Here is a 12,253-nt window from a genome sequence, read left to right as displayed (position 1 = left end):
CACATTCATATTATAAAAGTTTACGCAAAGACTGAATCAAGACAATTTATCATTTTAAAGTCAACACTACTACGGAATTTGTAGTAGTAATAGTGATAAAATAACCCCCATACTCTCCCCCTTCCTTCACTTAGCTGCACTTAATTGTAATTCAAAACCCTTCCATTTTCCTGTCCTCTAACACATAGTTTTACACCAGGTCAAGGGTCCAGAAACCAATATAATGTTATGTATGCTTAAGCCTTATGCCGTCCATGTTAGTAATTGATTTTTTCGTACATTAAATTGATTTGCTGCAAAATCATTGTCAAGTGACAATCTTAGACTTGTATGGAATACCAATTTTTTGTAACAGAGTAGTGTGATTCCAAAATTATATCACCAAGGTGCATCCAGTGTTTTGATACAAGAGCAACCATTGGTAATTAGTTTTTATAAAAACCAAATCCACAACAATAACAATATTTTAACAAATTAAAGGCCCGATTTTTTCTTCTTTAGCAAAGGCTTTATAATGGACATCTACTGGACGACTGGTTGAGGTTTGATGTCACAGCAGCAATATGTTAACAGCAAAAATAAACATAATGATGAGCCAAAAAATTAAGAGAAAAGCCTGCAGATCCTAATATGACAATAAGTTATCAGCCACGCTATAAGGAAGCCATAACCTTTACCAAATTTGAGCAGCCAAGGAATGTTTAGAACCGAACCAGACCTTCTGGCTGAACCAACCCAAGCCGATCTGACCAAAAACCAATTAAAATAAAGCCTGCCACATGTTTCTGTCCATCCGTGCACAAGACTTGGTATCAAATATTTAGAGAAATTGATAATTATATTGGACTGAATGTATCACTGGTATATCAATATTGATTAGAAACATAGTGGCTAAGGGAAGCCACATATTGTTATAACAAACGGAATGACATTAGTGTCCAATTAATTAGTGGTTTAATCATTGCTATAACCGGTTCTCAACACAACTGGTTTGGCCAAAGGTCAAAGGAACTTGACGATGCCTGATTGATGTGGAGGACATTTGTATATCTTGATTAGTGGACGCTTGGAACTTTGCTAGTGGAAAACGCAGGGACCAGAAACAAAAGGTTAATTCTAGGATTTTTTTTTTTAATAAAGTTAGGCTACTTAATTATTCCAAGTGATCTCAGGGCAAAATAGCATTAGAAAATTATCCAACTTCCTTCTTCTTTGTTTCTTTTTCGTTTTATTTTTCATTTTTTTTCTTCGGTTTTTTTTGGGGGGGGGGGGGCGGCGGCGGCTAGGTTTGTATTATTTCGTGTTTTTCTTAAAGAGTACACTTACGCGTGCACGCCAGGGATGTGACATTCAGGCCCAAGAACTTCATTGAAAAGAGAAAGAAAGAAAGAAACATTCTGGATCTATAAATGAGAAGTTTGCATTACTACCAATAAATAGTATTGTTTACAATTCTATTTTAACATATTTTATTAAAATTTAATAAGTTTTTAATCTTGTTCCTATTAAAATATGCATATTTAATTCCATAAATGAATTCTTCTTTCCAACATTTAATTATGGATAAAATAAAAAAATTGTGATAAAAATTTAATTGCTAACATAACTTATAAAGATGATAAAAATATTTTCTTTCTTTTCTTTTTTGAATAGAAGGCCATAGAAAAACCATGTAGATGAACATATTAAGTCATATTAGCGTACAAAAAGTTACTACAATTAGAAGTTAAACTATCAAAAATCTAAAAAGTTAAGTTGTGGAAAGGCTTGATAGGTTATCCAATCTGCGTATTTGTTAGCCTTTTTGAAAATGTAATCAAAGTGACTGACCAATTATATATAAGAAGATCTCTGATTTATTAATAGTTGTAGCAAGTGGATGAGTATTAGAAAACTCATTGCGTATGAGCGTAATTACTTCAGTAGAATCTGAGTAATATTGACTCTATTAAACTTCTCTACCCTACAAATATTGAGTCCTTCAAGAATGTTCATAAGTTCGGCTGCCGTGTTGAAATGGTAATCAAAAATTTAATAAAGCTTTTAATCTAATTGGCGTGAAATATTTTTTTTTATCTTAAAAAAAATTGGCTAAGTAGTATCCACTCGTAACAGACCATTCTCATGCAAGTTGTGATGATTATGATAGTGTATTTAGGTGTATCTTTACTGGGACTTGGGGATGATAATTTAAAAATATTTAAAGTATTATTCAAGTCAAAAAAATATTTAGACAAATTGAGTGCATTATATCATTTATTTTCTATCTAATAAAAATATAATATTTAAATATTATAAATATAATTAATTTTAATATTAATGATAATAGAGAAAAAAAATTAAGAAATTAAATATGTATTTTATTATAAAAATAAAATTAATTAAAAAATATTATACAAAACTTTATTTAAAATATTTAAATTAAATTTTAATGAATAAATTATAAATAATATAGTGTATCTAATTTATTTAAATATCTCTCTTTAAGTCATGAGATTTCCCTTGATTTTAATAAATTTAGGTCAAACTTTCATAAATTTTTGAATATATTACAAAATGAATAAAAACTATTGTTGACCATGGATGGCATAAAATTGCATCCGATGAATAGCCTTTGAAATCTGCTCCTGCCACTCCTACCGTCCCAACAGCCCCTAAGGACTGAAGAGACATATCTCCCCAAACTTGAAATTGAAAGGAATGGAAGTAGGAAGGAGAAGTCGCCTTGGACTCCATTTTCTATCTCATGCACCCTCCATTTCTCTGAACATCCTTCACAATCCTCTCTCTCTCTCAAGAGTCAACCATGTCACCCAAGCCCGTTAACTCCGTCACCATCGCTGCCATGATTAGTTTCAGTTTCCTCATCCTTTTCTTCTCCGGTGTCCTTGAGCTTCCTTCCGCATCTTCTTCCGTCCAACCCATCCGCGATTCCATCACATCCGCATCAGAACCGTTCACCGACCTGGTGGGTGCCTTCAGGAAATGGGACTCTCAGGTGGGTTGTCCCCGGTTCAGGCAGAAACACGGTGATCTTAACCTGCTAAACACATCAAGGGCTTCTTCTTTGCAACAGATTGGCGGTGAATCGGAATGTGGAAGCTTGAAATCGAGCCATGTTAGCGTTTTGGTCAAAGGCTGGACTTGGATTCCCGATAATTTAGATAATTTGTACTCTTGCCGATGTGAGTTGAGCTGTTTATGGACTAAATCTTCTGTTTTAGCGGACAAGCCTGATGCCTTATTGTTTGAAACTACCACGCCTCCACTACGGGTAAGTCTCCGATCGAAATGGTTCATTCCTTTGATTAATTCTGCTGAAATTGGCGTTGCTAGTCGTCTTCACAGTTTTGGTAATGATGGTGGGTGCCGTAGATTTGAAGAGTTTCCTTGTCTAAAAAAATTGAATCTTATATGCTGGAGAAGGATAAGGGTATTAATCAGGGTGATATTTCCGGTCATTAATGAGAACATGATTCATAGCCTTGACTTTGCCTAGTATCCGTATCCTTTATAATTGTCGAACTTTATGCATGCGATTTTATTCTATAAGCGGTCAAGTTGAGGGAAATCTAATAACGAAGCTTTTTTCCTTTAGATGTTTCTTAAATTATTTGTATTTCACAAGACGTAATTCCTGCCCTGAAACATGGACATGTATACTACAGAACGTGTGTGAAAGGGTAGCTAACAATTATGAATTACAAACAGCAACTGATAGTTCCCCTCTTAATCTGTTTCTGTAACAAGGGGGAGAAAACCCAAAATTCCAGTCTACTAGAAGTTCAAAATTTCAAATTGAGTACAATGAGGAATTAAGCACAAAGATACAGAAGAAAAAATGGAAGTGGGAAGATCAATGAAGAAGAACGCCTGGCAAAGAGAGAGAATTGACATAATCCATGCTCCTGTCCTTTTCCATTTGCCCTTCAGTAATTCCTTAATTTCCAAGTGGGCCCTCTCATTCTATTATGCTTCCTCGTGTCAAATTCCTCCATGTGTCCCGTAGATTCTGAGCCTCCCATTTTTAGCATCAGCTGCAACTGTGTTGCCCTTATGGTAACTATTCTGGAGAAGCATTATTCAGAACACTGGACATTGCAGCGTGAAACCTATTTATAAGCTATAGGCAAAAGAAACATTTTCTTTTTGAGGCTGTTTCACTTTCATCCCAGATATTGTTTTAATTATCATCTCCCCAAATGTTTGCATAAATTTTTGATATCTTCTTAATTGCTTCTCGCATCCAAATTTTATTAGGATTAGTTTACTGTCTAACGTGTAGCTAGTAGAGGTTGCAAACATATTCAACTGGCCTAATATATGATCCCAAAACAGTGTCATCTTAATTTGTATCCTTATCTTTTCTCTTCCTCCTTATAGGCTATATGATGATATACTTGGCATGGTGTGTAATATCTACGTTTGCATCCTCTAATTATCACATGTTCAACAGGTCAACTAGTTCTAATAACCATTTGGGCGGCATTAGGAATTAGGAAGACATCAAGAATTTTCACAAACATGCAGGACGAATTGACAAAAATAAAACATTTAGGATGAAAGTGAAACTAGCCCCCAAACTTAAGGGGCACAAAGTACTCATGGCTAAGTCACACCTGCACTTCCTTATATGGCTCAAGTGTCTAGACATGACTTTGTTTGAGATGTTGATATTGTGGTCATAAATTACATGCTTACTGCACACAACACTGAAATTGAGTATCTCAATGTTAATTGAAGTGATTATTAGCCTTACAAGTTTTGAATTCAAGGGAAATACTAGAAAATCATTTGGTATTTGTTAGAAACTTACAATTGAAGCCTTGGAGAAGTTGGTACACTCTTGAATCTTGAAATGTTAGCCCAATGTAACTGTTGTGCTGTAGGAATTTTGTTCTCCTTTATATGAATTCTATGGTTTATAGCTGTTGAGCATACAATTTGTTGAGCATTTGTTTGTTGAGTGATATATTAGAAGAGTTAGTTGGGAATAAGTACAATAATGTGCAATCTATATACATGGCCCTACTTAGTAGGATAAAACATTTTGTTGCTGTTGTTGTTAAATTGATGTTGCCTTGTTCTCAATTTATAAATGAGTTTCAAGATCTTTCTGCTCTGACTTTGAGCATAGAGTTTCTTTACTATAATTCAACATCAAGAGGACAGACTTTGAATTTTATCGATTAATGTTTATTTTGCTTATCTTGATTGCTAACTTAGGCAGGCATAGAAGTTGCAAGGTTCCTTTTCTGGCATATTTTATCTGACCAAGATTTGGAATGACATTTCGAAGTGGGATGCTTTTCTCTCTCCAAATGAAAATTGAACCCCTTTTCTTTTGTATCATACCCTATATTCTAAATTTTTAACTTTACCTTTCTTCTTTGATTGGATTATATCTGTAAGGTGTAAAACTTTATATCTCTTATAATTTGAGAAGTACACTCAAACATAATCTCTTATTTTTTAAATAATACTCATTTTACGGTGGTCTTGCACAATGCAATCAACTAACTTAAAAATAGTTCAGTGTTTTTGCTATTTGTGTGTTTGCCTACTATTTGAAATTCTATTTTTGGTTCAGTTTATTTCATGTCTTTATTGTTTTGATTTCAGAGGCGAATGGGACAACCACTTCGCGTATACATGGATCTTGAAGCTGGCAGAAGGCGATCTGGCCGGGAAGATATATTATTAGTTATCATGCTGAAGATGATGTACAGTCAACCTATGCTGGTGCTCTGTTTCACAACGGCCGAAACTATCATATCTCTCCTTACAAAAACAATGTAAGTGGTTTGCCATTAAATATATTAGGATGATGGAATGAAAGAAAATTTGGGCTCATAGTACCTAAATCTTATTTGTGATTTGTAGGATACGCTTGTTTATTGGTCTTCATCCCGGTGTCTTTCTCAAAGGAATGAACTTGCCAGAAACTACTTAGCTTGCTGCCACACCATTCATTTGGCAAATGCCTTAATAATGTTGGTGGTCCAGACATGGCTTTATCCTTTTATCCCAAGTGTGCCAATGATGCTAGTGTTACCCCCAATTGGTGGGACCACTTACATTGTGCCATGTCTTACTACAAGTTTGTTCTTGCAATTGAGAATACGTGGACTGAAAGTTACGTGACAGAGAAGTTATTTTATGCCTTGGACTCTGGTGCGGTTCCGATATATTTTGGGGCGCCAAATGTTATGGATTTTGTCCCTCCGCATTCTATAATCGATGGCAGAAAGTTCAACTCCCTGGAAGAACTAGCTTCGTATGTGAAGACCCTAGCTAATGACCCAGTAGCATATGCCGAATACCATGCATGGAGAAGGTGTGGTGTATTGGGTAACTATGGAAGAACTCGAGCGGCGAGTCTTGACACACTTCCATGCCGGCTATGTGAGGCTATTAGCAGAAAAGGTGGAAGAAATGCTAGAACCTAGGAGTATTATTTTTTGCTGGACATGTAGGACTGCTTGATGGTGATAGACAGATTAACGATGGATCATACAGGCCGTGTGATCTATATATAAGAAACGGATTGTTTTCCCGAGGGAACCAAGAAATTGATGGTTATGATTGAGGATGAATCCGCTGGTGAAGCCAGATTACACTAGTTCATTGTTAATATATCATTTTGACGCATGGGGAATATTGTGAGATGCATTTGACAATTCTTTGATGATAGTAAATACGACAGGTTTTTCCGCCTCCTTTTGACCGAGCTGATAGTAAATATTGTGAGATGCGTGGGCTGAATTCATTCCTATTCTAATGCCTTTTTCTTCGGTGTCTTGAAATCGGATGGAATTAGGCAGCGGAGTGGAAAAACTAGTAAATCGCAATATGGTCTAATTCCAAATACAACTTTATAAATCAGTTTGTCAAAACTGAGGAGCCAATCACCGTGGTCAAGAACAATGTATTTCGCACCCACGCAATCAGACAAGCTGCAGCAAATTCATGGGACGCGACTCGCAAAGTGGTGCTTTCCTGTTTGGCCACGGGACCTGAAATTTGCATAGACAATGCGGCTGTGTGACTACATTTCCAACAGCATATTAAAATAATTTCAGTAATTTAAATATATTAAATTGAGTTACGGAAGAAAATGAATAAAAATGTCACCCATTTTATCAAAGGGACCTGCATTAAGTGTGCATCATACACATGCAATGTTATAAAGCGAAAGTGATAATGTTTTGCGCTCTAGCGATTATTATTATTATTATTTTTGCCAACATTCAAACCTTAAATCGCTTAAGTTTATATATATACTCTCTCTGTAAAAAAATATAAAGTATTTTTAATCGAATTTCACCTTCTAATAAAGTAGTTGACTACTTTTAAACTAACTTTATTTTTTCATATCTATCCCTATTAAACACCCAATAATAAATATAAAATCATTTATTAATAAGGACATTTTTTAAAAAAAGCAATCATTATATTTCAAAAGATTAAAAATGTTTTATATTTTTGAACATTTAACTCCTCAAAAAATATTTTATATTTTTGGATGGAAGGAATATATATATATATATATAGATATATCTCGTTTTACCATTTTTCCAACAGTATAGCTGGTCAAAAATTTTCCAACAGTATCTATATATTGAACAAAATATTATATAAGTGTCCGTGATAGTTTATTTTTTATTTTTGGAGGATGAATGGATATTTATTATTTAAAAATAAATATTATTGATGATATTGTTTATTTATTGGTGATAGTGTATTTATTATTTAAAAATAAATATTGTTGGAAATATTTTTTTAAAATTGATAAAATCAACAATAATTAGACGCCAAATAAAAAAAATCGATGAATTTTAACTTCCATGCCGGAACACTCACCAGCTCTGAACGAGCAATGGCGAAACTGATATGCCGATTACCAATTTTTTTTTTTTTACTTTTTTTTTTTGGGGGGGGAATGAGGATTACCCTTCTCTGTGTGGGGAGTAAATGTATCTGATTCATTTTTTTAACTTCGATGCTGTACATGTGTTTGTATTTGATTCTTTTTTTTTTTTTTTTAGCAAAGTATTTGATTTTTAAAAAAGAAAAATAACAAAACTGATATAGTGGGACTGTCAAATGAAAACCAAGAAGCAAAGGCGAGTCGACCGGAAAAGGAACGTTGAGAGTGGCCTTGTTATTGTTGATTGGATCGAGGATGAAGCGTTTGGTGGTATTTGTTTTTCTTTTTGTTCATTCTGTGCTCTTAAATTTCTCGTCGCTTTCTTCCGCTGAGCTATTCTCGGTGGATGGCACGGTGTTGGAATTGGATGAATCCAACTTCGACTCCGTCATATCGACTTTCGATCTTGTCTTCGTTGACTTCTACGCTCCCTGGTGCGGTCACTGCAAGCGTCTCTCTCCCGAGGTACGCGCTTCTTATGTCCTCTGATTCGTTCTAGATGACAGCTTTGGCCAGCTCTTAAGCTTAGATAGTAATAGTATTCAACCTTTCAAGGGGTTACCCATGGTTTTGCGAGGAATGAAAAAGTTTTGATTTTGATCTCCACTAGCTTAGAATTACCAAATTCAAATTCAACTCCGATCCAAGTTCAGACATTGTAGGGCGATCTAGCAAAGGAAACTACCCTGCCACACCTCTGTTCTGTTTGTGTATTGCCTACACAAGAGAGAGTTGTAAACTAGTATTGGTGTTATTTATTATAGCAATGCTTACATCTATTGAGTTTGAACATCCTAAGAGGTTAGGGCAGGCGGCAACAGATTTATAATATAACATAGCTATTCGTGTTTGATTCTACTTAGTTAGGTACTTTAACTTAGTTATTTTTTATGTTTCATTTTAATTGAGACAAATAAAAGATCTGATTAGTTGCCTTGCAGTTAGATGCAGCTGCCCCTGTACTTGCTGCCTTGAAGGAACCCATTATCATTGCAAAAGTAAATGCAGACAAGTTTACCAGCCTTGCAAAAAAATATGACGTTGAGTATGTTATTCCGTCCCTTTTTATTGCTTGTTGAGATAATCTTTATTTATTTATTTTGATAAGATAATCTTTATTTTAACAATTCTGATTTTTTTTTTTTCCTCCCGGTTTTCCTTACCTTATGAGTTGATAGCACTAGACTAAAATATAAGCGTGACAGGATAGCAGTCGGTCCGAAAAGTCTGATGTATTAATTGTATAAATGCTTTTTACTGGGAATGAAGTCATGAACTGATGTAGAAAATTTCTTCTGTGATGTAGGGCATATCCTACTCTTATGTTGTTCAATAATGGTATCCCCACTGAATATCGTGGACCAAGGCAAGCAGATTTACTTGTTCGTTACCTGAAGAAGTTTGCTTCTTCTGATGTTTCCATCCTTGATTCAGATTCTGCTATCAGTGACTTTGTTGAAGCAGCTGGAACTTTTTTCCCCATATATATTGGTTTTGGGTTGAACGATTCAATGATTGAAAAGTTAGCCCAAAAATATAAGAAAAATGCATGGTTTTCTGTAGCTAAAGATTTTTCAGAGGATGTTATGGTATTATATGATTTTGATAAGGTACCTGCTTTGGTTTCCATTAACCCAAGTTACAATGAGCGGAGCACTTTTTATGGTCCATTTGAAGGTTAGTTTGCACTTAAATGATTATTGATAGTTTGCAGTTGAATAATCACGGATAATTTGCATTTATCTTATACTGGTTAGTACTTTGTAAATATCGTTTCCCTGTACTTACACATCTCTTGCTATTTGCCTTGGGTTTAACACTTCCTGGATTATGTGCCTGCATCGCTACTTTGATGATGACATGATGGTCAATCCATTTATGATGCTAATTTAGAAAAGGTCTTTTTAAGCTCCAATTGCTCGTGTAGGAGGTGCATTTTGGTGAACATATATGATGGGCAGAGACCTGTTGGTCAGTTAAATTTACAGCTTGTATGGTGTATAGAGGCTTTTGTATTTTCCCTTGCTGTTTCTATCATCAGATATCATACGAGTAGCATATGAATAATGACTGGAGTTAAAATGATGCATAATTAGTTGGTCTGAAATGCAGCTTTTATTGCAGGTAACAATTTAGGTAGGTGAAGAACTTTAGTACATTATTGATGGCACATTTTTCTTCTTAACATGATGTGAGTTCAATGTCAACAATACACCCACACCCACACACATGCATACAAAATCGTGTCTGTGGAATGTGAGTTCTTCCGTCACATCATAATGCTTTATTCATCATTATTAACCGCTATTTATGCTTCAACTTGGATGCATCATGACATGGTTTTTGGTTTGTCATGCTCTCATTTTAAATGGCAGAGGAATTTCTGGAAGATTTTGTTAAACAAAACCTGATCCCTTTAGCTGTTCCTGTATCCCATGACACACTGAAGTTGATGAGTGCTGATGGGAGAAAAATTGTTCTAACAATTGTGGAGGATGAAAACGAAGAAAAAACAAAGGAACTGATTAAGTTATTGAAGGCTGCTGCATCTGCAAACCGTGACTTAATATTTAGTTATGTTGGGGCTGCACAGTTGGAGGAATTTGCAGAAAAATTTGACACCAGCACTAAACTACCAAAGATGGTCATTTGGGATGGAAGTGATGATTACCTTGCTGTAAGTCTCCGCATTCTACCTTACAAGGAATTATTTTTCTTATTCTACATATTGCTCTCTAAGTGATACCTGATTTCCATTTTCCATATCATGTATAATCTCGAGTTTACATTTTTAGTGTCTTATCAATTAGCATATACATGTATTGAGTATAATACAACATTTCAAAATTTATGAATATACATAGGTCAACATTTTCAGAGGGCTATGCGAGACTTGAGATGCCTTAGTATGAGTAGTTCACCAATCTTCTTACAGTTTCATGATATTGGTGTACATAATGGTCATTAAGTCACAAACTATTAGGTCAAGTGAATTGTTTAAAATTTGGTGCAAATTGTTGGCATTCAATCTTCTTTACTCTTCTTCGTGCCTTGTCATTGATTTTATTGCAGTATCTAATTGGAAATGTGACGGCCTTAAAGGTCAACAGCGTCTATTTCCCCTGTTATAGTCTGATGCTTCTATTCAATTTAGCGTACATATCTGTGCTATGACCTAATCACTTCGAATAATGATGATTCTTCAATATCACATCAAACATATACTGCAGACAGGATTAAAATGCCCTTGTTCATCATAAATGTTCAACAAGTCCTTCTTTCATGCGAAACTTTCAAATATCCTGTTTTACCTTTCACTTGATTAATGCATGAGGAGTATTTGATTTCCATCCTGCTGTTCGCACTACTTAAAACTTCGCTTGCTATAAACAAGCATATTAACTTAAATCATATGTTTGATGCTTACTTTTTTCACTCAAATTTCCATAACCAATTGTTTTTGTTTTAATGATTTTCAGGTTGTTGGGTCTGAAAGCATAGATGGGGAGGATCAGTCGACCCAAATAACTAAATTAATAGAAGGGTACAGAGAAGGCAAAACATTACAGAAAAGAACTAGTGGCCCTTCACTGCTAAAAGTAATCCATAGATCATTCGACATCAGAGTGGTTTACATTTTTGTGTTTGTGGTGGCTGTATTGATGCTTATTCAGACCTTGTACAAAGGAGACGATGATTATGAGAGAGTGCCAAATCAAGACCGGGGTGATCATGCTAGAAGCTCTGTCATGGAGGGTCAAAGCAAAGAGTATAAACCTGGAGACAAGCAAGATTAAATTAACACATTGGCAGCCTACTTAAAACTGACCAGGGACATTTCGCAGCATAGCTTCTGGCTCTGGAATCAACATGCCTATTGGGGAGCCTAGTAACTACGGAGAGGTTTTAAGTTTCCTTTTAGGGTGGCGCTGAATATCTCCATTTTGATGTGCCTACTTCTATTAGTTCCTTCATAGCCTCAATGTGGCTTTACTTGTACAATATTGTGATATGTTCAGAGGCTGCTCTTCCCTCAATGGCGGACATTTATGAGACCTGGATGATGGATAACAGTTTTAAGCCCTTCAACTGCAGATCGCAAGTTATAATGACTATAGCTCGTTTAGTGACAATGCGATCACAATTTCATTGAAAACATCTAATGACTGCACCATGTTTTCTGCTAGGGATCCATCCTCAAATCTCGGTTATTATTTGTTTATATGGAAGCTATGTTTTTTTTTTTCTTCCCCTTTTTTTGGGTTCGTTTGCTTATATGTTGATGGCATGACGTTTTACAATACAAGTCTTACTTGTTACTTG

The 12,253-nt window shown here is 35.1% G+C and overlaps 1 protein-coding gene and 1 pseudogene across 1 annotated transcript; both read left to right on the top strand.

The window, feature by feature from the left end:
* The first annotated feature begins 2,685 nt into the window (after positions 1-2,685).
* LOC129300501 (alpha-(1,4)-fucosyltransferase-like) lies at positions 2,686-6,622 on the top strand (annotated as a pseudogene).
* Positions 6,623-8,090: 1,468 nt separating this feature from the next.
* LOC129300498 (protein disulfide-isomerase 5-2-like) lies at positions 8,091-12,176 on the top strand. The gene is made up of 5 exons (XM_054939069.1): positions 8,091-8,395; positions 8,872-8,975; positions 9,237-9,607; positions 10,306-10,607; positions 11,410-12,176. Exons 1-5 carry the CDS (start codon positions 8,186-8,188, stop codon positions 11,725-11,727), a joined length of 1,305 nt encoding a protein of 434 aa, XP_054795044.1. The 5' UTR covers positions 8,091-8,185; the 3' UTR covers positions 11,728-12,176.
* The last annotated feature ends 77 nt before the right edge of the window (positions 12,177-12,253 follow it).

This window comes from Prosopis cineraria, unplaced genomic scaffold (assembly GCF_029017545.1).
Source record: "Prosopis cineraria cultivar Desert tree isolate PC_DT_omini unplaced genomic scaffold, ASM2901754v1 PC1620, whole genome shotgun sequence".
NCBI classification, from domain to species: domain Eukaryota; kingdom Viridiplantae; phylum Streptophyta; class Magnoliopsida; order Fabales; family Fabaceae; genus Prosopis; species Prosopis cineraria.
The sequence above is the reverse complement of the archived record's forward strand: the minus strand, read 5'-3'. Positions and strand labels throughout refer to the sequence as shown.

Coding starts and splice junctions, on each gene's coding strand:
- LOC129300498 (XM_054939069.1), top strand. CDS start 8,186: ATGAAGCGTTTGGTGGTATTTGTTTTTCTTTTTGTTCATTCTGTGCTC. Junction 8,396..8,871: donor GCAAGCGTCTCTCTCCCGAG/GTACGCGCTTCT, acceptor GTTGCCTTGCAG/TTAGATGCAGCTGCCCCTGT. Junction 8,976..9,236: donor GCAAAAAAATATGACGTTGA/GTATGTTATTCC, acceptor TCTGTGATGTAG/GGCATATCCTACTCTTATGT.